Source organism: Podarcis liolepis (genome assembly GCF_965112155.1).
Source record: "Podarcis liolepis genome assembly, chromosome: 6".
In the NCBI taxonomy this organism is placed as follows: Eukaryota; Metazoa; Chordata; class Lepidosauria; order Squamata; family Lacertidae; genus Podarcis; species Podarcis liolepis.
In genome coordinates, this window is record NC_139559.1 from 65,497,417 (window position 1) to 65,524,272 (window position 26,856).

General features: G+C 40.6%; 1 protein-coding gene across 6 annotated transcripts in view; it reads right to left on the reverse strand.

Moving 5' to 3' along the window:
• Nucleotides 1–26,856, reverse strand: part of SLC44A5 (solute carrier family 44 member 5) — a 149,658-nt gene that overhangs the window by 21,125 nt on the left and 101,677 nt on the right. For all 6 annotated transcript variants that reach the window (XR_014527774.1, XM_083510517.1, XM_083510515.1 and 3 more), the window contains 9 exons: nt 18,501–18,585; nt 14,690–14,774; nt 13,031–13,159; nt 11,734–11,794; nt 10,772–10,895; nt 8,180–8,263; nt 6,828–6,940; nt 4,816–4,947; nt 2,057–2,156 (listed from right to left, as the gene is read on the reverse strand). Coding sequence is in view for 5 of the 6 variants with exons in the window: in XM_083510517.1 (XP_083366643.1) it covers nt 2,057–2,156; nt 4,816–4,947; nt 6,828–6,940; nt 8,180–8,263; nt 10,772–10,895; nt 11,734–11,794; nt 13,031–13,159; nt 14,690–14,774; nt 18,501–18,585 (913 nt within the window). In the remaining variant the exon portion in view is untranslated. The remainder of the gene's footprint in view (nt 1–2,056; nt 2,157–4,815; nt 4,948–6,827; nt 6,941–8,179; nt 8,264–10,771; nt 10,896–11,733; nt 11,795–13,030; nt 13,160–14,689; nt 14,775–18,500; nt 18,586–26,856) is intronic.

A 26,856-nucleotide genomic window follows, 5' to 3' on the forward strand; every position in this document is an offset into this window, starting at 1 on the left:
AGCAATAGATTGCAAACGCTTTATTGCTTAATATAAATTGCCTTTTCATTGAAAAAATGTTAAACTGAGCTGGGGGGGGAATCATTTAGCTCTCAGTCATTAGCAATGCATTTTTCAAGGCCTTGACTATAGGGTACGCTCTGCTGCATTCATAATTATTACATGCAGCATTTCTTTTCATGCATCATGCATAAATATCAGAAAGTATTGCCCTCAAGTGACCTTTGAATGCAGAGGCAAAACTATAAGGAATTATTACCTCCTACCAGGAAGTTTATAAAGTTTCAAGAGTGTTTCTGTTTGAGGCTTATTTGAATAAAAGCATCTTATTTTACCAAGTGGCTCTGAATTATAATGATAAGGATAAAATTATATAGTACAGACTGGTGCTGCAACAAATAACTGCTGAACTCCATGTTTATAGCTTTAATGAAAAGGGACTGTTACATATTTAAATCACAGTCTCTTTATTCCACAAGAGCCTCCATATTTTGATGCTGCTGGCTTGAGAGAAAATCGGCTCCAAGAAAGGGCACAGGTACATATTCACGTTCCAGCACTGGTATGATGAAGCCGTTAGCTGTATAAATGCTGTTTATGACAACAGACTCAAGAAATCTATACACTTGGTTACTCAAGCATAGGTTGCCACTGGGACAAAATCTGTTCTCACTTACAGCATCAACATCACGGGAAGAATGTTGAATGTTTGATAAAATGGTCTACCAAATTCACTATGAAAGTGGCATACTTTTAGATCTAAAGACTTGGTGTGTGAAAAGACCGATAAATATAACAAAAAAACGTTGCCTACATGAAAATAAGTGTTTTATATGCAAGAAAATACAGTGCCCATGTTACCACAGGGATCCTTCAGCAGTGTAGTGGCTACATTCATTCATTCATTTAATTTATATACTGCACTATACCCACAGGTCTCAGGGCGGTTTACACCACTTTTAGACTGTGTTACTGTGCAATTTCTGTTCTAAACCTTGACAGATGTTCTACATGGACTTCTGGATTATATTCTGCCATCCTCACTGTTGAATATTTATATGTGGGATGAGACTGTTAAATAGCCTGGCATGTGGTGGCATTAATATTCACCCAGCTGAATTTTTCACTCTCAGTGCTTCTAAAAACAACATTCTCAATAATGGGCTGGATGAAGGATATGCACCAGTTGTGGCCCACCTAATCTTACGGGTGTTGTTTGCCAGTTCTTAAATGGGGCCATAGTACTTCTGGCACAGTATATTTACAATTTGGGTGCACTCCATGAGAGAAGTTTGCTCCTGGATGCTAGATATGTGCTGTGCCTTCTGTCAGGAACATCTGAAATGCTGGTTACAAATTTTCACGAGGGTCTTTTTAAAAAATTATTTTTTGAAATTTATGCCTTCCACATGCCTCTAGGTCGATTTGACATATAACTAAAAATTTATGAACAGTACAAAAAAGATAATTATAAATAGACTAAAATATATATATCAATGCAGTATAAACACCTAAGGTAGAGACAGTTTCATCCAGCAGCAAAAACCTGTTGAAACGAAAATGTCTTGAATTGTTTCTGGAAAGTACATATAGAGGACATGTGTCATATCTTAACAGGGATGCTGTTCCACAGAACTTGTCCCTACCACATGTTAGCACTGCAGATTACATGGCTTATACGTGGTGAAGTGCTTGAATTACAGGCATTTTACAATGTGGCTGCTAGGGTGCCAGTAGACACAGGGAGAACATCATGCCCATGACCTTGATGTTGCATTGATTTCCAATCACTTTGCAGGCTGCTGCATATTGACCTCTCCATGTGACTACTTGATTATTTGAGGATCTAGTACCAAGTGATACTTTCCCCTTTTCTTCGGGAGAGAAATTGTATGAACTGAGCAACTGCATGATTAGGCATTCATGAGTCACTCTCAAGAATATCTGCACGGTGAGAGGGAGGGGCTTGTCTCACTCCTTCAAAGTGCTATTTCAGCACCAAAAAAACAATGCAAATATGAGAGGTCCAATGATTATGTGTTTCCAGTATACATACCTGCTCCCTTCTTTCAAAAGTGCAATGGCGATTCGGATTCGATTTCTCAGAAATATTAACATTAGTATAATGACAACTTCCACTATGCAAAGTAGTATCACTGAAAGCAAGAAAATTAAGTTTATCGACAGATATCAAACCAGGACATTACCCCTTTCAAGTGGCTGGTTTCAGTGCTGCACTTCACAAGTTCCCACATGTCTGAATTTAGCCCGGATTTCTAAAGTGCTTGGAAAGTATAATGCCAGCCAGAATGTGTGCCCCTGTCCTGATTACATTTGTGTGTTGTGTTTAATTATACATATATAAGGTTCATACTTGATGAGCATTATAGTATATGAGTGTTTGTGAATGATTTGTTTTAAAACAAAGCAATAAAATGCTGTGCTTTGCTTGACATGCTCAGTTCCATTTGAAGAAATATATATTTACGATTAGACAGTCATTATCCAGTGGTTGGCTTTTGCTGCTATTTTAGCATAGTATTTGGGAAATGGAATTGATGTTTTAAAAGATGTGTCTGATCGTGACCTCTATCATCCCAGTGTCACTCAAAAATAATTCCAAGATAATCAGGATCGTTATTTGAGCCTAAAAGCAGCCTGAGAACAGTGTGGAAATGGGAGTGGAGCTTGGAAATATGATTACATAACAAATAATTTTACATAAAATTGTGTAGTAAATATCTGTTACTTGATGAACATTTTCAGGGACAGCTGCAACAAAACTGTGTGGCAATTGACATTTACTATAATGCAGAATTTTTAAATATTCCTTAAATTGTAACCAAGCATTTAAGAACATTTTAAAACATTTTTAACAAATTACTAATGATAGTGTGTAAACTGTCACACAGTTATTGCAGTGACAGCGATGTATTATTTTGTATTACATTCTCCCACTTCTCCCAACTTTCATACTGTTTTGTGCATATGTGCCAGTACTCCCAGTAAACTGTGAGATTATTATACAAATTCCTCCCAGGTTGTTTACATACTCAGGCAGGTGTTCACATTAGCTGCCCCCTTTTCCAAACCTGACACAGAAAGTATACTGCAGTTTGCAATGAACAATTTCACATGGCAATGGATGGATGCTGGGCTGACACACGGTGATTTGCATACCCTTCACCTTGGATAATCAAGCACTGAATGGTGCCCAATGCTTTTGAGAAACAGATCCACGAGAGCAGAAAGTGCAAAGGCAGAAAATTGCATGGCGGGCCCAATAATCATGTGGAAAATATATTATGCAAATTAGCTCCTCGAGGCAACTTCCTCACTTGTTCCAGAAACAAACACTCTCCAAGGATGTATGCTCACATTTTAATTGAGAGCTGTATGATTTCAGAAGTTTCATGGCTAATGGCATTGTAACATTCTTGATTTATTTATGAAAACAAAAAGCAAGCATCTATGTTTCTGTAACTCTATGGGATACATTAAAGAGAGAAGCATCCCAGGCTTGTGGTCCATGGGGTCATGAAGAGTCAGACATGACTAAATAACTAAACAACAAATATATATGTACACACACACACACACAGAGAGAGAGAGAGAGAGAGAGAGAGAGAGAGTATATACTATATATACTCTCTCTATATATATACTCTGTGTGTGTGTGTGTGTGTGTGTGTGTGTGTGTGTATATGTATATGTACATATACATGTATATGTATGTATGTATATATATATATATATGCACATACACACACACACACACACACACACACATAATTGCTGATGATTTTGGAGTTAAAACCTTCCACATGGAGGAAGTGCACAACAAAATCTCTCTACACTGGCTAAAAAGTGTTCAAAATGTTGCCAAGTTTAAAACATGAAATCTAAATTTAGTTCTGGTTTTAATTTCTAAAAGAGTTGCCAAAGTCAAGCTTGTTCAAAGGTCACTCCCTCATCTCCCCAATACCAGATTTGTGTCTATTTAGTGGTGAAGAGAATATAATACACACATGCCAAAGGGTTAAAATAATAATAATCCTGCAGTGCAGTCTCAGCAATAGAAACAGATTTCAGTCCCGGCTCTAATCTAGCCTGTGTTAATTCTCTTTTACAGATATTTCAAACATTATTACTTCCCTAGACAGGACGTTCTCTATGTTCAGTATGTTGTGTGGTGCTGTTGCTTTGGTAAAAAGCTTCATAGATTGCCTTGCTTTGCTTTGTTGGTTATACTGCTGAAAATTAATATATTATAAAAAAGCAGCTGGTAAATTATTGGAGAACTGAACAAAAAAAAAGGTATTACCTTGCTCATCAATAATCTGTGTAATATGTTCATCACACCTGACAGTAAATCCTCAGAATATAGACAACTGAAGGCTCCCCACATCCCTCTTTTTAATTATTTTGCTTATTTAGACTAGATTTTTCCAGTTCCCACCAGCTGCAGACAGCATAGCCAATGGTGAGGAATAATGGGCAATGCCCTGTGTTTGCTATTAATGGGAAGCTATTATTTGCTGCACTTGTCCATGCAAACATCTAACCACTGCATACCTGAATTTTTCTTGTGCATATATATATATATGCGCAAAAGTGCTTTCTTTGCAGGAAGCTCTTAACATTTGGCCTCCAGTCAGTAGCTTGAGCACTAGAAAGCTTCTTAAGGCAAGAGCTCTATGAAACAATGCTGATGTCATGCGCTTTAGTGCCCATCACAACAACAGCAAAATCCTGTTTAATTAGATGAATGCAAAGTGGGTGTCAAAATACAGACTTCTCTTTAAATCCACTTACTAAATGCTAACCATGTTTGCCTCAGTTGCAGATACACCCTGAAGTCCGTCTGGAATCCAATGTCGTAGATAGTAAGATCAGAACCAGGTATTCCATGAAGGCGATGATATTCCCAGTAGCAATGCCAAATACCTTTTGAAACAAAGAATACGTGCTGGAAGAGCGACACAGATCAATTCCCTAATCACTGCACAAATGGTCCCACCAAATAGGTCCCACCAAATCCCACCCCCGCAATGGAATCCAAACCACAGGCAGAGAACTGCGTTATTTGCAGAAAGGTGCTAGAAGTAGCTCCATAACAGGCAGGAACAAGAGCCAAAACATAAATCATAAAGGAAAGCAAAACAAAATAAAACTATATAGTATCACTAGCTAATTTCTTCAGGGGGCAATTTGTTTTCCACTCCCAAATATACTGAGCAGCCGGAACAAGAGCACCATTAAAAGTCATTCACTGGAGGTCTCCAGAGGAAATTTTTGGCAGGGTGTAGTTTCAAACCATTTCAAACAAATAATTTCCTGCACTGTCTGGAAAAAGCATAGAATTAACAAATGGATATCCATGCGTGATGACTGTGCCTTTAACTCTTTCCCTGTTTACACCCAGCCAGGGAATGTGGGGCTCTCCAGATATCATTGGATTACAACTCCCATCATCCCTGAACGTTGGCCATGCTGGATGGCAACATCTGGAGCTAACAGCATAGCATGGTTTGCCAGTGCCATGTGCGGGCAGGTGGGCATGTGCCGAGGGTGAATGAAACCCACTGCGCCAGCCTAGCACTTGCCACCAATGCTGCCAGAGCGATGCCAGCTCTGAACCACTTGGTGAACCTTGCAAAGTGGCTCAGGGCTGGCAGGGCAGCATGAGAAGAACTCATGACTGTCACATCCCTCTCACTCTGCTCTGACAGACCTAAGCTGCTTTGTGATACTAGGATCATCCCAGCCTCGCAAAGCGGCTCAGGGCTGGCAGGGCTGCATGAGCAGCCCGCCCCCCCCGAAAAATGTGCCAGGGCCATTGCCCCAGCAGCTGTATCCCATGCTATGCCCCTGTCTGGAGCACCATTCCTGTACAAATCAGTAAGCCACAGCCAATTGCATCTTCACAACACACATAACAGCACACATAACAACACACATATACAGAGTGAAATAGATAGCTATCCTTATATTAAAAACCCTCATTATGCCTGAAGCAGCCAGAGGTCTCTTTGAAGACCCTGTACCGACAAATAAACCTTGTTTTGTATTTCAGGTTTTAGTAGGACACATTGGAGAAAGGATGATGAACCTTCCAACTTATAAAACCACAGGAAGAAAAGAGAAAATGTTTGTTTAATCCTGCAGCCACTGACAATTCCTAACAAAAGCCAGATGGTGATGTTAGTCTTCTAGACACAGAAAAGAGCCGCAGCTGCACAGTGGGTAGAATATGGCAAGCTTTTGCATGGTTCTTCTTTTTGGCACATTAAACTGCCAGAAAATATACTGCTGTCCTGCTGGGGGAAGAAAAACACAAACATGCCTCACAAGCAGGCACACACCTCAGCTGAACGAGGTCCAGCCCACAGTCTGTGGACTTTGAAAATACTTGTTTGGGCTGCTGGGTGAAGAAGAGGAATGGACTGAGGGAGGGTTTTTTTATAAGTGCAGTGCTCAACTAGGAATTGCTAAGTAGCAAGTAGACTATTGAGGACAGAGGGTGATAAGTACAGTGGTACCTCTAGTTGCAGACTTAATTCATTTTGGAGTGCCGTTCATACCCCCAAAAGCCCACAATTAGAGCGCCTCTTCCGCGCGTGTGCACAGCGCAATCAAGTGCTTCTGCGTTTGTAAGCTGAAAGTCTGCAACAAAAGTGGAATGCAACTAGAAGTACCACTGTATAGGCAGACGATTCCCAGTTAACAGTTTTTGAATCCATTGGTAGGAGCCACTTTTCCTCTAACCCCAACCTATAAACTTTGGATATGCAGTTCTGTGTCAAAAGCAAATCATTGGCACCTACCATAACCTATAATCCCAATCACGCCAAAGATGAAAATCCAGAAGAGAACACCTGCTATGAATCTCAAAAGCACAAGGAAGAGCAAGCTGACAACCATTGCAATGAACAGGCCTCTGGAAAAGAAAGACATAGCAATTTAAATAAATCAGCAGCTAGGTATCTGTCCTCTCTTCAATGCTCCTCCCCACTGCATTTACTTTACAAACAATAACGCTTTCTGAAATGAGTGCTTTCCCTATCCAGGTTTGATGTTCAGTGTTTTAAATACAGGGAAGCATAGGCGTCATCTCCCCGGGGGCTCTGGGTGCCCGAGCACCCACCAAATTTTCCATATAGGGGCCGGGCACCCACAAAATGCAGGGGTGGGCGTGCAGGCACCACACCCCATGGAAAGAGCGTGGTGTTCAGGTGGGGGGTGATGGTGGAAAAGAGAGCAGAGTTGATGGGGAAGAGAGAGCATGGATATCAGTTGGGAGGGGTCCAGTCACTGCCACATTGCTGCAGCTCATGCCACACCCCATGGTATGATGTCATGATGCCACAGTGTGTGTCCTGATGTCATGATAATCATAATCATCATCATATATTATTTATACCCCGCCCACCTACATATAAGTACATTAAAACATCAGTCATTAAAAACTTCCCTAAACAGGGCTGCCTTAAGGTGTCTTCTAAACATCAGGTAGTTGTTTATCTCCTTGACATCTGATGGGAGGGCATTCCACAGGGCAGGAGCCACTACCAAGAAGGCCTTCTGCCTGGTTCCCTGTAACTTCTCTTCTTGCAGTGTGGGAACTGCCAGAAGGCCCTCAGCGCTGAACCTCAGTGTCTGGGTTGAACGATTGGGGTGGAGAAGCTTCAGGTATACTGGGCATGGTGTGGGTGGGGCATGATGGACACCCACAGTGTGGGGCCCAAGTTGATGCCATTATGTGTCAGGATGGCAACAGGACTACAGCTAGAGTTTTCTGATGTGTAGATAGCATTGTCAAACTGTAGATTAGAACCCAGGTTCTGGGCCACCAGATTTTGACAGAGAAATTGAATTCAGCCCTTTAAAGTGTGGTCGTGGGAAGCCTTGTTTATGAGTGGTAGGTATACACCCCTCCTGAATATTATACCATGGGGCCCCACCCGTTTCCTCATTGTTTAGGCACCATTGTAGAAGGACCACAAGGGACTGATATTCCTGCACAAGTGACAGGAAAGAGCCATAACGAAACCCCAAGATGCACTGATGTGGTAAATGGAAGTGCCAGAGGTGACTCCCCCACCCCCGCTTTTTGTGTGCCTTGCAGCACCCCAATTTCACATGCAAGAAGCAAGGCCTCCTCTGAATAAAAACTTACATTAAAATCCAATACCAAGAACTGGCATAGTCTTCAAAAATTTTCATCCCGACTGATCTTGCATCAAGAACATTATTGATGCCGCTTTAGAAAGAAAGGGGGGCAACATTTTAGTTTATGTAGCCGATATTCCTTATTTAAACAAAGCAACCCACTGTAATGAGAAAATGCAGGCTATAGCAAAAAACATCTTTTATGCTGGAAAAATGAAACATAAAGTGCCGTAGCCAGCAATATGCTACAGTTATGATGCCACATTTCTGAGTTTCTGCCCAAAACAAGCATTGGCTACAGGAGCAGTTGAATTCTAAGGACACTTCTGGAACTTAGGCTGTCAATGTATATACACTTAGGCTAAAGTCCAAACCCCTGGCCAGCAACAGTAGGCCTTGAAGGAGAAGCCTAGCCACTATGCCCTCTCTCACAGCCTCACCACTTGCACTGGCCAGCGTGGCAAATGCCTTGTTGCTGTGCCAGCTCCCATGTTGGTACAGAAAATATGACTGGATTGGGCCCAGACTTGTGCATCTGCCTTCCATCTGGATGCTCACATTGGGGAGTTCCAAGCCACCATGTCTTCCACTGGTAGAAAAAGTTGGTGGAGCCAGGCCCTCTCCAGTATGGCAGATTTGGGTCTTCCTCTGCCCTTTAAGTCTCACTAAACTCAACTTTCTACTGAGTAGCTATGTATGGAACTGTGCTTGTTGATCTTGTCATATGTACAATCACATTAAATATATGTAGTAACTTTTAATCACCATTATTACTAGTACTGTAGTTATAGTACTTTCACAATACAGTCATACCTTGGTTGACGAACGCCTTGCAAGTCGAACATTTTGGCTCCCGAACACAACAAACCCAGAAACGAGTGTTCCGGTTTGTGAAAGTTCTTTGGAACCCAAACATCCGGCACAGCTTCTGTGGCTTCTGATTGGCTGTAGGAGCTTCCTGCAGCCAATCAGAAGCTGCATCTTAGTTTCCAAACATTTTGGAAGTTGAACGGACTTCCGGAATGGATTTTGTTCGACTTCCGAGGTACGATGGTAATACCGAATTTAGAATCAAGATTTATACAGAAATCCACCATTTTTTATGTGACTACAAAAAAAGCAAAGAATACAGCACAATTAAGGAATGCATTTTAAAGTTTCGCCATACTATGAACCTCCTTCCTTGGGGGTTTTTAAACAGAGGGTGGACGGCCACCTGTCATGGATGCTTTAGCTCAGATTCTTGCATTGCAGGGGGTTCAGCTAGATGACCCTTGGGGTACCTTCAAACCCTACAATAATTCTATGATTCTGTGAGCCTTAAAAACAAGGTACGTGAAGGATGGTTCTGCTGTAAATCTAAATGCATACTGCTAAGGCTGCTTTAACCATCTGATATGCACCTGGTGAAATTTCTGTCAATTGATCAAAGTTTCAATATCATCTGAGATAAAAAGCAACATTAGTTGAATCTCTGTAGTGACATAAATTAATTTGGAAGGGTAATATTTTAAAGGCTGATGTCTATATACAGGAACAAATGGTTTATTTACTTTGAAGGAGTCTGGATAAGGAGTTCATTCCCCACTGCCATGTTGAATGGTGCTGTGTTTCATAATAAACACAGCAAGGCTGTTCGTGTGAATGCATGAAGATTTTGCTTTCACATCCAAGGTTGAAAATTTGGTATATCATAGCTGAAATAACCCAGGGAAGGAGGGGAATGGCTGGGGGAAAGTTTAAGCATCTGGTATCTTCACACTTCTTTGATACTAGTCTCTTTCTAAAGGTGCTTTCTTATATTATAAAAAATGGCCACTGTGGGTATATGTGAAGCTGGAACGAGGCCCCAGGGCAAAAGTCCAGGGCCCTGCAGCCCAGGAGACACCCAAATGACCACAGAGAGGGTGGAAGATGATAGGAGGCAGCAACAAACAGTCCTGATGGTCCGCACTTTGGCCACTGAACTGAAGCTACAGTAGTTGTGTCACCATTCTGTCTTTCTTCTTATTTTTAAGAAAAACAGTATTACCCTTTTCTACAACAAAATGGAGCTTATTCCCAAAGTACATGTGTTTTATTATCATGGCGGTTCTATGATCAAAGTGAGTTTTATAGTGCAAAACCGCACATTGTTGGAGTTTTTCCTGTTTTAATTAGGCCTGGCAAACTATTTTGCCTGCTTGCTGCTTTTGCATTTCAGGAATGTAGGCACAGTTGTAAAGCACAGAATAGAAGTGAGGGGGCAGGGAAGGTGAGAAATGTTAACTGTATGCTTCATGAATGTGATCTGATACAATCCCACCACCGCCAGACCAGGGTCTAAACTTTTCTAGCTGCACGAATGTAAGTTGCAGACATTTGTGTATAATCTCCAGTTTGCTCCTAAGATAACTGAAATGAAGAGCATGAAGATTCACCTCTTGTTTAAGCCAGATATGGCCCCATGTAATCAGTGCTCCAAATAATAATAATAATAATAATAATAATAATAATAATAATAATTTCATGGTATTGTAGCCAAGCATAGAAATTATCATTTGGCAAACAGGTCAGGCAAAGTTATACAAATACACAGACGGACACACACAATCCATACTTTGCAGCTTCCCTGAGATCAGTGACGTTCCTTGTTTTTCCTCTTCCATCTTTGAAAGTAGTCTGATTGGCCACAGTCAGAACTCCATTTTTAGTGGCAAAATCAGGAAAACATCTCTTAAGAACTGTTAAAACAAAAACAAGAAAAAGAATATTTATAGTGAGTCCTGCTTTTATTTTTATTTTTTTTAAAAAAACCTCCTATTCCTATTTGCCATTCGGTTCCATCCATTTAAATACCCTAAACTGATTTCTGATTGCACAGCATTCTCTTAGAAATGGAACAAATATCATGGCTGCCATCTCCTCCAGGTAGTAAGACACCTACAAGAAAAGGCATGTCTGAAGCAGCATGTTCTCTGCTCTGTATGTTACTCTAGGGTGCTAAGGGCTGCCACCTGGCATAGGTAAATGCTCTTGTCTTGTTCCAGAGTAGCTGGAGGACAGCACAGTGACATTTAAACTGGAGAAGTCATGTGACGGGGGGATGCTGTGCATTAACTGAAGCAAGGGGAGATTCCCAAGCGATCGTGCTTTAAAGGGCACATTGTGATTTTAGCTTAAGCTGGTTATCTCCCTAGTTTTAATTTGTCTTATGCTTTGTACTATGACCCTGATCTTATAAAGAAAATGAGCTAAGGGTGCTTCAAAATAAGTGTAGGCGAATATTGCTAGTACTGGGGCATGCCAAGATCATTGCGTACACTATCAGAGCAGAAAGCCAGGTCTGGGTCATCCATGAGGTGGGCTTACGCAGCTGCTTCAGGTGGCACAACTCCAAGAGGTGGAGCTCCCTCAGACACCCAGCCAACCCCCAATGCTCCATGAGATCTCCATGAGAGGTTTCAACAAAAACTGTCACTGCTTCGCAGGCGCCACTGTGTGCCAAGGTAAAAGAGGCTTTGGCCGGGGGAGTGGGAGGCTCAGGTGGCAAAAGCACACCACAGATACTCAAATACTCACAAGGCCGGCTTGGAATGATCATGGAAGGACAATCTTCATCACGCATAACTTGGGCCACAGACTGGAAAGCGAAAGAAAAACCCAAAGTTAGAAATAATCATGTGACAATTGAATCTATAGCGTTCCCCCTTTTTTCTTTCTTTCTTTTTAATACTCTTTTTAAAACCCTTGCAAATTATTTGATTGAGGCCACAGTAGAGCGTCTAAATGAAAAATAGGATGGAGCTGTGACTCTCTGGCATCCTGCTAACAGTGAAAACAAAACAGTAGGCATCAGACAAAAACCATCGAACAGAGAAAGCTTCAAGCAGGTGGCCTTGTGCTCATCGCAGGTAGGAATAAATTTACCTTTTAACACAATTAACATAATTAACTTAAGGCTGCAATCAGGACTCAGCAAGGGGTTTCCAGTATGAGAGGAATATTAAAGTAGGTTTGAATATTTGCTTTTAAAGCTATCAAGTTGTTTCAAACTTATAATGTGATTACAAGGTAAGAATTAATTTCCAAGACTAACACCCATTCCCTTATCCTATAAATGAGTAAACTGGTCACTGTGGAAGAACCAATCCAAGCCTGGTTTAAAGATATACCTTCAACAGTATGGTAAGTAAAAAGACAGCAGACCAAAATGGAACAAGTGTCACGTAGTTGCAGACTTCCCCGTTGTGTGAGAAATTTTGTATATCTATTTAAATTATAGTAATTGGCTAGTGCAATTTCCTCTCCTCCCCTATTGCCCCCCAGATCCAAGTTCTTTTGGCAGGGGAGCTGGAGACTAAATCAAAGGATGAGGAAGTTCCGCCATGTACATGGAAGTCCTTTCCGCCATGGAGCTGCAGCATTGGATATGGCCCATTAGTTCTAGATTTACATATAGATGTATAATTTAATTTAAGATTTAAATATAGATTAGTACATGCAATTTTTATGTGACTGTGCCATCTTTTGTTTCCTTTCTTTGGTGATGGGCTTCTTCTTTTTTTGTGTGATGACCAACTTAATTTTTAAATTTTTAGCTACAAGACTACTAAGGTTGAAGATTTTTTTTGAAACTCGCATCAAAATAGCATTTTAATTATAAAATGTATCAATAGAAGGAAACCTCTTGCCCATTGCTGGTCATACTGGAGTCTTTGGGTATAATCTGCACTAGGAATAACGTAGTTGTAACCAACAATAGAGTTAAAAACAACAAACCCTGTACAGCTATTGAGATAGAAACCTGCTAAGGACTGCACCCACTTTGGACAGATAAAAGGTAATATTCACATCACAATATCTTATCTATACTCACCTTCCATGGCTTGCTAAAGCCAGGCTTGCAAAACTGTCTGTAGTATTCCCAATAACTTTTGTTATATCTGTAGGAAGATTGCATGTCTATGTAGGTTGCAAACCTGTCTGGGCACTTTGAGACACAAAGCTTTAAGAAAAGAAAAATGCACATTGATCTAAGCAACAAGGGAAGATGAGAAAGTTAAATTATCAAAGCAGCTAGACAAAAAAAAAGAAGAAGAAAAAGCCATCTCTGATGATTTCATCAGAATGCCTACTTAGCACAGCACTTAGAAACAGACATCACATTTTTTTTATCCTTGCAGTATCTTGAAGATAAACACTTTTGAAACACAGAGGAGACAGTTTGACATTTTCATCAGCTGCAGCATTTTCTCCAAATCTTCCTGCCTGTTGGAAGTATTTGATTTTAAAACCTGTTTATTAATTATTTTTCTTTTTAAATGAAGTACTTGGAAGAAGGCATTTTCTCGAGGCTTCCAAGTGCTTATAACTACTTTTGAAGGCAATTCAGTAGATGCCCATGCGGTGTAGTTCGCACAGTACACAAACATTAATCAATGAAGTGTGCAACTGTTAAAATGGTTTTGCCCTAACAGGGTATTTGCAGAGCCAACCACTTTCACTTTCAACAGCTCAGTCAAAAGCAAATCAAGATTTCATTATTGTACACGGGTTAAGGCTAGCCTGTGCTTTATTCCGGCCATAACTCTTTCTAAAGTCATATAATACATGGCAATCAAGTTCACACAGAGCGCTTCAGTTTATTTTCTGATCCCAGTATCTGCTACACCAGCAGATAATTACCTAGGATAGGAGGATACAAAACACAGCTTTTCAATGAAACTTCAGAGATATGCTGCATTTTAATTTTGCACACATGGCCTCCTTTGAACAGGCTGAATCCCTTGCAATATAAATCCAAGATATTAGCACGTTTAATTTGTATGCTGTAATTACACACACACACACACACACACACACACACACACACAGTGGTTCCCAATTACTGCAGACCATGTTTTTCAAAAGCCAAGCCATGGACCCCTTACTTTTGAAAATTTTGATATTTCTATGGTAGTTTTTGTTATGTCAATGGTGCCATGGATTCCCTGGGTGGGTTAGGCAGACCTCCTGGAGTCAGTGGAGCACCAGTTGGGAACCACTGATGTATACTGTAAGTAAATGTTTAAATGCTGGCTTTTTCCTATTTCCCTTTCAAAATAAATCCCATATAAAGCTCATTTGTAAAACCTATAACAGCACAATCCTGTTCATGTTTGTTGAGAAATAAGTCCCATTCAGATCCCAGGTAAGTGGATATACAGTTTCAGGCAATGCCCTGGAGTGGAAAAGAAGCTTAGCTTGTGCCTTTTGGCACTGTCAAAGCCTGTTAAGTCGCCTTAATTCTCAAAACACTGATTAAATCCCAGCACCCATAAATCTAGAGTGTGTCAGGACACCCAGAAACCAGGGGAAGTCATAGCAGTACGTTTACAGATGTTCACATACACAATATTTTCAGGATCCGTATTTACCATCCCTCTCCCACCACCACTGTACAGAAAGCCAACAGTACTTCCAAAAACTTTCACTTTAGAAGTAGCTCTGGTAAGTGACACTCCTTGTGCTCTGAATCTGACTGTCATTTACATACCTGTGTTGTAGGGCACTGTAGGTTTATTAGCACTAGAGGGCTGGCACATTTCAGAATGTTAAAGTAAAACAAAATTGTCTTGTTCCTGCAAATGAATAGGTATGAAATAATAACTCCATGTGTATTTACAGTAATAATTCATAGTATGTATGAATCCGTAATAGAATCACTTAAGAGACCACAACAACAATTAAAGAAAACAGAGCAAAAGCATTCCCAAGGGAACTGACAGAAGCACACCTGAACTCTAATTATGGGAAGGACAATACTTCCCTGCGGAGTAGATCACAATGGCACTTAGTCACATATATTAACCTGATTCTACATCTCATAGGTTAAGACTTTGTCACCTAGCCATATGGTACTTCTAGTGTATTCTGAATCTGTCTTGTACATATAGTAGGTGTTCAAATACAAGCTACACTGCACAAACAAGCTGGTGGTTTTTATGTTAATCACAAGGTGGCACTAAAAAATCAATCAAGAATTTCTTTGCATAAGGGAATCTGTGGATTAGATAAAGTCCCAAGAATCTTCTATCAAAAAGTACTAGAATGGACTGTATGTAAGGCACACACTAGAGCTGACATATTAGTGACTCTGAAAGGGAGAAGGGGAGAATTAACTCATTCATTTCTGTCAGTCTTGCCCAGGAACATGCAGAACATAAAACTGGCTCCCATTAGCTGCAGCACTGTTCTCCTGAAAGGTTGGAGATAATAGGCCTTTTTCACATTCATCCATGCTAACCAGCAAATGTGTGAAGAAGATTGATAGCATGTGAATACTTTGCTGACTATCTGCTTTTTCCAACTTCTGTCAATAACTCTGAACCAATTCGGCAAGTCGGAAAACACAAAGAGGCCACAGAAGACATATTTGGCGATTAGGTAATAAGGAAGCTTGCATATTCAAAGTTCAGACAAGGATTCTACATTACTACATCTTTGGAAACTCACATTCATACAATTAGCTGGTAGATTATTTAGGGGCTGAAACGTTCGCTAGCTGTTGACAGTAATACAAGGAAAACACAAAATATCCAGTAAAAAAATTCAGCAATGTATGACTGTCTCCTTCAAAGGCAAGCTTTCTTTCATGTTGGAGCTATAGTCTTCTGAATGCAAAACAAATTTAGGACTTATGTGGAGATTAGCAAATAGATGGATTAAGGTGCTGATGGGTCCCCCGGAATGGTGTTAGATCAAACAAAACGGAATTAATTCTGCATTGTTGTAATTCAATTCCCCCTACCCCTAGTCTATGAATGCCCAAGTATCAAATCTTTAAAAATATTTGCTTGGTGTAGTATTTGTTTAAAACATTGGAACATTTATTTGCATTTTATTGCTTTGTGCCAAGGGACTCTAAATGGCATTATCGCAAAGATTAGCATCCATCCCCAAATTTAATTTCCCTCAAGATATGAATTAGGGCCAGCCTCTGGACCTCTAATGTATATTAGCTTTGGGTCAGTTTGTCAGGCTTATCCGAAACTATTAATTTTTTTGTTTGTTTCCCAGCTAGTTGGTCAAAACTGCATGTGGTTTGTTATAACCACTGTTTTAAATGCTGGTTTATTGAAATGAATTAACACATGCAAATCATCCCCCAAATCATGCTTGCTTTAAAAAAAAAAAGTACCGTAATTTGGCTCTATGACACTTAGTACATCCACAGAGGAAGCCACCCCCTTCACACCAAATGTGGGATATGTGGGTTGACCGAATGTATCCCTCCACTTGGTTCTGCTGGCTAAGCTGGTCTTCCACCAACATTGCCACTGTGGGGTACAACTGAAAAACCCCATAACAGCATCAGGCTCTATCGTCCTGGCTACCCACGATTTCCACTGTGACTGCCTTGGTCAGCCATCCTGAGAATGAAGATATCATAACTCCCACTCCCTTGCAGAATTCTTCTTACTGCAGTGGATGCAACAGAAGCAAATGCTTTTACTGTTTTGAACATAGTGCATGTAATGCCGATGGAGCAATCAAGCTCTGAACTTGGTCCAAAAGGGAATCATTGCCAATTGATACCACTAGGTTCATTTGCAGTGAATTCATGCTATTTCAACATTAACTGTGAGATCTTAGTCATGTTTTGGTAATGCTATGGGCAATTGTTTCCTTTACGGAATTCTGTAGTGGAAACAAATATTTTCCTATGTGGTAAATTAGGGATGTAAGTTGGCATTGTTTTCCATTCTGCTCTGTACTGGTGGCATGGAGCACTGTTTCTGTTCCAATGCAGTCGTCCACCAAAACCTATATTATTATTTTTTGCTGGCCGCTGTGGTGAAACTATGTAACTTCTGTAAATTACGTAATTAATTGCATAAATTATTTGATTTTGTTGTCACTGCTTCATTCTATCCCACTGATTTCAGTGCAAAGGAAACACAGTGCAAATGGGGGAAGGGTGTTAAATTGTTGAAGGTCTGAAATACAGTAATGAATATTAATTGTATTTGCTGGATTGATTATTGTTTTGGACATGGGGTAAATAAGCTAAGAGCATTTCACACTAAGCACACTTAGAGCATTTCACAACAACAACAACAACAACAACAACAACAACAACAACAACAACAACAACAGACCAACAACTCCTTCTATGTGTCAATATGCATCTATGAGGTTACAAGTAGGAACATGCGACTGCAAGGGAAGAAAACTTGGTGCCTTCCAAATGTTGCTGACTATACCTCTCATAAGTTAAAGCCAATGGCCAGGGATTGTGGGAATTGTATCACTGCAGAATCTTGAGGGCATTCTACTGGCTGCCTCTGTCTTACAATGGTAGTCACAGTACTACTGTTATACTACCTTTAAACAGTAAAATCCTTCTCAATTATGTGTGTGTGTGTGTGTGTGTGTGTGTGTGTGTGTGTGTGTGTGTGTAGAGAGAGAGATTTTACTGTTTAAAGGCAGTATAACAATATTTTAAATAATTATAATTCGCCCCAGCTGGGAAGTGGTACAGCTGGGAATTGGAAAAGAAAGGAAAAGAATGGCTCAACATGGCAGATCACCTGATCTAAAAGTGTCCTATCTATTGTTCAGGAAGGCTTCCTATGTATTCAAAGACTGTACAGGATGCTTTGTCTATAAAATATATTATGCTTTACAGCAGATGATTGGATGGATAACACACCAGACCCAGATTCTATGGTGTTGCTTTTAGATGCTTAAAACACTGTGATAACGTAGGGACATTAAAGTGGGTGATCTGCAGGGAGAAGTTATGAGTGGCTCTCGGCCCAAAGTTCAGACCTGGACTTATAGGAATTTCCAGTATGAAAATAAAGTGCATTCTTTTAAGCTGGTAGCAGCCAGTGGTAGAATTCTCCTTTGCTATTTTTCTGCTGCTGGCATGTTTTACCCACTGAGCAAGGGGTATCTAGTTTATAGAAATGAGATGCAGCCTGTGGTACTTAGGATTTATTTTTCTTCTTGGAATGACAGGAACAATTTCTCAGAGGACATTTCAATTAAATGTTCCAACTTATGCTGGCTAATCAGCTCCAATGCATTTTATAAAGTGTGGCATTCTAATCACTGGGATGCATGACGTAATTGTATTTTACTGAATTATGAACAGCCTTCGGACTGCACATGTTCAATGGTTTTGCTTTGATCACTCAGCCTTTTCAATATAAATCTTAATTGGAGTCAACACAGAGAAACCACTGAAGGAAGGCAGGGTCCTCCCTCACCCTTCCATTAAGACTTCCAGGAGACAGGAGTCTAGTGCTCCCTTTCATGCATCATGAAAAGTGAAGGCAAAGGAATAGCTTGGTACTTACTCATTAGGCGTGTCCTTTTGACCACAGAACTGCCCATAGCTGTCAGTTGGGTAAGCTACTTTTCTGGGGTCACCGTGTACCCAAGCTGCGAAAAAGAAAGCATCAGTGATATTTTATAGCTCCATTTCCTCCTTGTAGCAGGTCGGCTTGGAATTAAAGTTTGCTGGTCATTAAAATGCACTGCCAGTCATGTACCATTTTAACCTCTCTCAATAGCTACTGAATACTATTGATTTTCCTTAAACAGTAGATTTTTTTCCCCTTTAATGAAAAAAGTATGGATGAATAGATAGAAAGTAAAACATTTCTCTCTCTCCCCCTCCCCCTTTCCATCAGGTCATATCTGGCTGGCAGCCAGAAAATGAGGTAATGCACTTAGAAAATAACGGTTATTAAAATGAGGACAGGGAAGCATTACAAAGACTTTGTTGGCATAAAGCCATACAATGGCAGCAAACAAAGCTAAAACAAACCCAAGCGTGCCTGCACTCACACATCTTAGATTCTCTCAGTACGATGAATTGCATGAGCCGCTTACAATGCACTCTCAACCCCGATTTATGCAAATCACTTTGAACTTGCTGTTCTATAATTGCCACATGCTTGCATTCCTCTTTATTTTCTGTAGTTTTAAATTTAGAAACACTCAAAACTAAATCTTCTCCAGTGTCACTGGCACACTCTGGCACTAGAGTGATAGGGCATGACACAACAGAGCCCTGTGTAAAGCTGTCCATGGCAGTCTGTACATTGGCACTTGTGGTCCAGAGGTGTTTATTATTACTTTTACACCCCACCTTTCCTTCAGGGAGCTCAAGGTGGGGTGCAGACTTCTCCTCCTTCCCATTTCATCCTCACAACAACCCTGTGAGGTACGTTAGGTTGAGAGGCAGCGACTGGCCCAAGGTCACCCAGTGAGCTTCATGGCTGAATGGGGACTTGAACCCTGGTCCCCCAGGTTCACTCTCACTACAACACCACATCTTAAGCTAATAAACTTTTGATTAATCTTAATAGCCAAAAGCTGCTTTCCACAATGGGATTCATTCATGGCTTCTTTTCCATTTTGTTGAACTGCCAGAATTAAAGTCTATTTCATTCATCTTACCTCCAGCAATCTATGGAAAAAAATAAAGCTGCTTATGTCCTACCACAATGCATTTGTAGATTTAAAGAGAAGGCAGATGATTGGATGGATAACTGTCTTTCATTAGCAGTGCAATCCTATACATGTTTACTCAGATGTAAGTCCCAGTGAGTCTAATGGGGCTTGTTCCCAGCTAAGTGGGTATAGGACTGCAACCTAAATTCATTTAGGCAGTTGGTTCATTTGGAAGCACACCACCACCACCCCGGTATAGTACAGATCACTGTACTATATTGTAAGAAAACAGTCATGTTTACATGTAATTCTAAACCACAATTCAGTGCTGTGTGCATGAGCCTTGGGATCATACACATGCCGAAGTGTGGCTGGAAGGTGGGATTCACAAGCTTAAATCCTGGCTTAAAACAAAGACTGTTATGAAGGGGGTGGTGCATCCTGTTTTGCTGCCTGAGGAGAAATGAGAAGGTGCCCCCAATGCCTCACCACAGGCTCACTTACAGGGTTGCCCTGCAAGATCTCATGAGTGCCCCATGAAATGTCTCTGGAACTCAGAAACTACCACCAAAGCTTCTTCTTCTCACTTCTCTGGTGGGGCAGGAGGAGCTTGCAGTAGCTCTGGATGAGTGAGGAGAAGCAGAAGGCTTCCAACCAGATCTAGTGAGATCTTACCAAAACCTGCTTCTCCTCACTTCTCCAGAAACAGCAGGGGGTGCAGGTGGGGCACCCATGGTGGCACAGGAGAAGTGAGGAAAAGCAGTGGTGGCTTCTAGTGAGTTCTCATGAGAGCCATACAAGATCATGAGGGTCTCTTGTGAGATCTCACTAGAAGCCACTGCAGCTTCTTTTGCCAGCAGTGGGGAGTGTGGCACGGCCATCCCCTTGGATTCCATCACCTGAGGCAGCTGCCGCAGTTTGCCTCATGGCTGGCCGTGCTGGCTTAAACCTCAGTCCCTGATTCATATGTAACAAGAAGCAGGAGAAGAAGGGAGTGTGCAAGTCTGATGTTTTGGTCAGGTTCATATCGCTAAACCATGGTGTCTGACGTCCAGAAGATTTATATATTTGAGCTTCTGGGCTAGTATCCGTATGCTTGTGCAAAATTAAATTTGAGTTCCAAAAGGTCTGATGTGATTGTTTAAAGGCAGGAAACTCCACAGTGGTTAAACTCTATCAAGTATAGAAGTATATAAAAAGGTAAAGCGACCCCGACTGTTAAGTCCAGTCGTGGACGACTCTGGGGTTGCGGTGCTCATCTCGCTTTACTGACCGAGGGAGCCAGTGTACAGCTTCTGGGTCATGTGGCCAGCATGACTAAGCTGCTTCTGGCGAACCAGAGCAGCATACAAAAATGCCGTTTACCTTCCCACTGGAGCGGTACCTATTTATCTACTTGCACTTCATGCTTTCAAATTGCTAGGTTGGCAGGAGCAGGGACCAACCTTCTGATTGGCAAGCCCAGGGCTCTGTGGTTTAACTCACAGTGCCACCCGCATCCCTATATAGGAGTGCAGTAATTCTTGGAATTTTGTACATCCAACTGAGATTTCAATTCAGGAATGAGGTCTCCAGGCACAAGAAAAACTTTCAGCTGTTGTAAGGTGCTTAACAAAATTGCACATGTTAAAACATTGTGTCGTACTGCTTCTAAATTAATAGACTTTTTAGTATAACATTTGGATATTTAGGATACTTCTTTGTATTACTGGCTCCCCCAAAGAGTAGCACAAAGCCACTAGCACATTTGCTTAGCAAGGGTAATACTACACCTCTGAGGTTTAAAATCCTAAGCAATGCAACGTACCTTCAAAAGTACAAAACCAAGTCAAGGTCCATACTAAAAATCATGACCTAAAACTTGACCTAAAAATACTATGGGGTGTGGGTTTTTTTTGGGGGGGGGAATGTTTGGTGTCTATCATCTACTACTCCATGGATATATATAAACTGGAGAATAGAAGAAAGGACATTCTTGAAATGGGACATGATGTTTGTTTGTGCACAAAGGAGGTTTTCATTGTCCTTGAATATTTCCCCACATCTATTGCAGAAAAATGCCATGTCCAAGCAGATCAATTTTTGCAGTTGATATGAACTCCTTTAATCTCTTCTTTATACACTCTACAGTGCAGCTTCTGTAGCAAGCTTCCCTCTTTTTGAGGTTAGTTTGTTTTCAAAAATGTTGACACTACAGAAGATACCCCCTCCCTTAGGACCATTATTCTTCCCACCAGTACAGATACCAGCAGGGATAAATCTTGTCATGTGAGATTTAAAGCAGTCCAGCAATGTTGGTTGCAAAACTTAACAGCTGCATTTTTGCAGATAATTTAGAATTAGCCACTGCTGCCAACATTATCCAGTTTGCTTCCGGAATTAGTTTTCATATTCCAAGAACTTCAAATAATAGAGAAATAGTACTCTGACAAATGCTCACATACCACAATGTCCACATACAACAGCAATTCTCATAATAACAGCTGTGTTTTTCCAGTTACTATTGTCATACTTATTGCCAGTTTAACCAGGTTACATTTGCTGATGTGAATACACATTGTGTGAAATGCCCTTCAGCCTCATTCAGTCGTCGCAACTGCCTCATTGGGACAAGAACTACTGGGAAGAGTCACTGTGATCACTAAGCCTGTGCTGTTTTGGTTTCTTGAATAAAGAGTTAACTTCACTGACACCAATGTTTTTATTGCTGACCTACTCCAGGCCCTGGCTCCTGACACCAGTCTCCCTTGGGGTTGAAGAAGGTACCTAGGTGGGCAACCTAGAGGCTAACTTCACCCTGCTTCGCCATCCAGGTCTTGGTTATACACTGAGAAACAACAGTGCCCATGAGAAGGTAGTGCCACCTAAACTATAATTTGAACCCCACAAGTCATTTCTGCAAAATGGAAACAATAATGATCTAACTACCCAAACACATTTTAAAAACTGTGTTGTTCCACAAAACAAGCAGTGCACAGCAAGTGATGTGATTGTTTTATCAGCCCAACAGATGGTAAAAAAGCTAGAAGCAAGTTCTTGAATTACACAGAACTCTTCATTAGGCAAAATAAAACATCACCATTACCCCATGTAAATAGTACTCCAGACCACCTAAATTTCGATTAAGTAAATATTGCAGCTACTTCCGGGACACTCAGATCAATGAAATTTAACTGTGTACTTTTGCAATGAAGTTTGAAAAGAACTCTGGACTTTGAGGCCAGTTCTGCCCCAAATGGCAATATATCATCAGTTTCCCTTCACCTTTGAGCAAACATACAAATGGCAGCAAGGAATGGGGAGTCCCCTGCCCCTACCAGCCTGTTCACTCCGAAAGGGGGGGAGCTGCTTCAAGGAGTGCTTTTGTAAAGGGCAAGTCCTTTGCAAAAGCCCTCTTTGAAGCAGCTCCACTTCTCATTTGTGAGCAGGCAGGCAGGCAGAAGAGGTCAGGGAGTTTGGACTGGCCACTCATTTAAAAGAGAAGTGCAAAGGGCTTTAATCCTCAGTCACTGGCTGAGCCTTCCTGACAGTCCACTAAACATTTCCCCCTCAGACAGCCTTGCCCCATCATTACCATCACATTAAATTGACAATGCTTCTCTCAGCTCACACAGCTGTTTAGAAGGGAGCTTGATTGACATGCGAAGGAAAGGTCTACTGACTCATTCCCATGCACCTTCCTCTCCACTGCAAATGCTAAGGAGCTATTCCCAGTGCCATTCAGGTAGGCAGCAAGGAGAAGGGAGGCATGCAATGACCTCATTTGCACCCCACCATACACCTCCTCTCTGTCTGCGTGTGTGAGTGTGTTTTCTCCCTGAGTATTTGTGTTTGGGTAGCTGGGATGTGTATGGCCTACAAACTCACTGCCTACCAGTGAATGCAAGCCAAAAAGCTTTCCTATTTTTGCTATGTAGTCGTACCTTGATTCTCGAACACAATGCGTTCCTGGAGTCTGTTCGACTCTTGGAACCGTTCAAAAACCAAGGCACTGCTTCTGATTGGCTGCAGGAGAGTCCTGCAGCCAATCATAAGCCACGCTGCACATTCAGCTTCTGAAAATCATTTGAAAACCAGAACACTCACTTCCTGATTTCAATCGTTTGGGAGCTGATTTGTTTGGGAGCCAAGGCATTTGAGATCGAAGGTGCGAATGTATAGCCCTCTGATCTGGGCAAAAACTGAAACACCAGCAATGTTGCAAAGGAATAGGTCCTCAGGTAACACACTCCCCGACTTTAGCAGAGGAACCCTCAGCCTACCAATCAGGCCACAGAACACCCAGAAGTGTTCATGCTACATTGCAATTTTGTATCTGCTCTATGGATCCAACCATAATGGCAACAAACAAGTGTTGCACTGGCCTATTTTACAGAACATGGTTTTCTTTGCCGAATTCTTTACCTCCTGAATTTACAAGTACACCCCCCTCATTTACACAGCAGCTTTGTTTTGCAAATAGATTCATCTCAGTTTGTTGTGAAATCGGATTCCTTTAAATGGGAATCCTTTCTGCTATGTGGATACAGAGGGAAGATGGCTTCACATCTCAAATGAACATAAGGAGAAAGCAAAGTGTGGTACTATTTAAGATTTAGCACTTGATAAATATCTCATTCTCTTTCCCACTCTAAAAAGAATAGAAACTAACTGAACAACATCCACAGAAAGAAGAAATCAGCCTTAGACAGCTGTGTAGTTTATTTGTTGCAGGTATTTGTTGTGGTGAACTGCTGCTGACCCAATCCCAAGTATTAAATGAAATAGAATCCAAGCGTACAGAACTTCAGCACCCATAAAATGTTATGCATGGCTGAATACTTGATTGTTGGCAATGACCAAGGGCCTGCTTACAGGCAGGGGGAGGGAGACAGTCATACGAATCAGCTGAACATTTGTTTTTAAAACCTCTTTTAGCTTTTGCATATAAAGAGATGAACCAATGATATATGAAACTATGTATTTACCAAGACCAGCACTTTTTTGGGGTGGGGGGAATTGAAGACTCTGATGCTCTATAATAGGGAGAAAGCAAGGAGCGTAAATCACTTTTTCCTCCTGTGCTTTTTCTGAAGTGGACTATCTCACTATGGTGAGATGCCTAAACTGTGCTCACCTTGGAAGCCTGCGTATATTTCACCAGGAGGAAAAATAAAAGCACCATTTCAGACATTGCAAAATGGCAACAACAATAGGACGTGTTGCAGTGGTACCTTGGTTTAAGAACAGCTTAGTTTATGAACAACTTGGATTAAGAACGCTGCAAACCCAGAAGTAGGTGTTTTGGTTTGTGAACTTTGTCTTGGAAGCAGAACATGTTCTGCTTCCTGTTGAGTGTGCTCCATTAGTAAATTGAGTCCCCTGCTGCTATGGGAAAGCACACCTTGGTTTAAGAACACTTTGGTTTAAGAAGGGACTTCTGGAACGGATTAAGTTTGTAAACCAAGGTACCACTGTAATTAGTTGCATCTCCTGTTATCTTTCTACATTATACAATGACTTGCAATGCCAAATACATATTGTTCTCATACAGCATTAGCTCAGCAAAGACATATGTTAAACAGCAATGTATTTGGGATGTGTGTGTTATGTTTTAAACTTCGTTTACAAATTTACAAACTGGTATCATATTTTTTATATCAACATAACTAGCTTTATTGCTGGATTTGATGTATTACCTTTTCCAATGCAAGTAAGTCTGAAATTTTTAATAATAAAATGTATTCCTATTTTTAAGCAGAAATTATTTTTTAGCAGCCATTCATAACATGAACCACAATTCTTTATGCAACAGGTAATAAAACAATCTTGTTCAAAAGGACTAATAATAATAATAATAATAATAATAATAATAATAATAATAATTTTTGTATTTCTACCCTGCCCATCTGGCTGGGTTTCCCCAAACCAATACTGGGTCTATAGAGACCACAATCCTAATAACTCAGTAAACTTTAGGCAACTTTTTCTTATACGGTTTCAACGTTGTTAGTCTAATTGCCTGCCAAAATCTTTGTTCCAAGTCTTCATATCACTTGACAGATCCTTAGTGCAAACTTCCAGGAACCAATCATAAATCTTTGAGAATCTTAATATGTCAGCATTCCATGTAACAATGGTATAGCACAAGAATGACATGTGTGTGTGCAAAAGCCTGTCAGGTCTCCATCTTTCAAACATCAAGTTATGCTGCCATCATTCACTAATGTACTTCAAGCTCACAAATCACAAAGCTAGAAATCACAAACATCTATCATTTTAATGCATTTGTCAAATATCTTCTCATTTTGTATTCCTTTATTGGTCTGGGATTGAGTAAGTGGCTGCAAAACACTGAACTGTAAGATTCCCCGTCAAGGACAAAATATGGAGAATAACTACTTGCTTTGGAAACTTAACATACGCTGCAAATCAGTTGATGATTAAGAACCAACAGCATTCTTGTGAAGTGTTTCCCTTTAAAAGACAAAACATTTAAAATATTTTAGTATGTGGCAATAAAAACCAGCCAGTTGTGCTTATGGATTTAAACACCAGCAATTTACCAATACAGTGAAGCAGATTATAGGACACATGATCCTAAATTTATACATAGGGGTAGGTGCTGTAAAAGCAGCCTCTTTTTGAATACAGAAGGTAAATTTGGTTTACTACTTCACAGGTGGCCTCCTGTCCCATTGTTTAATCTCCTGTTGTGTCTTTGAACAGATTAACACTTACTGCAATAGGAAGATATCAGAAACAGAAATAGAAATATGTAGGAGAGCATCTGACCTAAAGATTCATGGATAACAAATTCTCATATAACAATTGAGAGCTGTCTATGCTAATCACTTGCTCACTTGAGCTTCACTTATGCTCTTGGTTTAGCAAAATGCTTAGCATAGTCAGCTCTCAATTGTTATATGAGAACTGCCAGGAGCTAAACCATATAATATTTTTCTTATTTTGAATTATACCATTCTTGCAGCCCTTTGAATCTTTTTATAATATTTCATTGGTTTTTGTCTTAAACATTTTACTAGGTTGCTTTTTTAAAAATGTTCTTAATAATCCAGAAAGTGCAAATGTAAATATTGTGGACTGAATTCTGCAAAAATTGAAACGTCACTGGATGGCATATCAGCATCATTGGTCCGACGGTAAAGTTGACCCAATGACAGCAATTAATAACTCCTGTAATAAATATTTATGTGGCTCATAATCATTTAACAGCCAATCATCACTGAAGCAGATCAGAGAAAGACTATTACC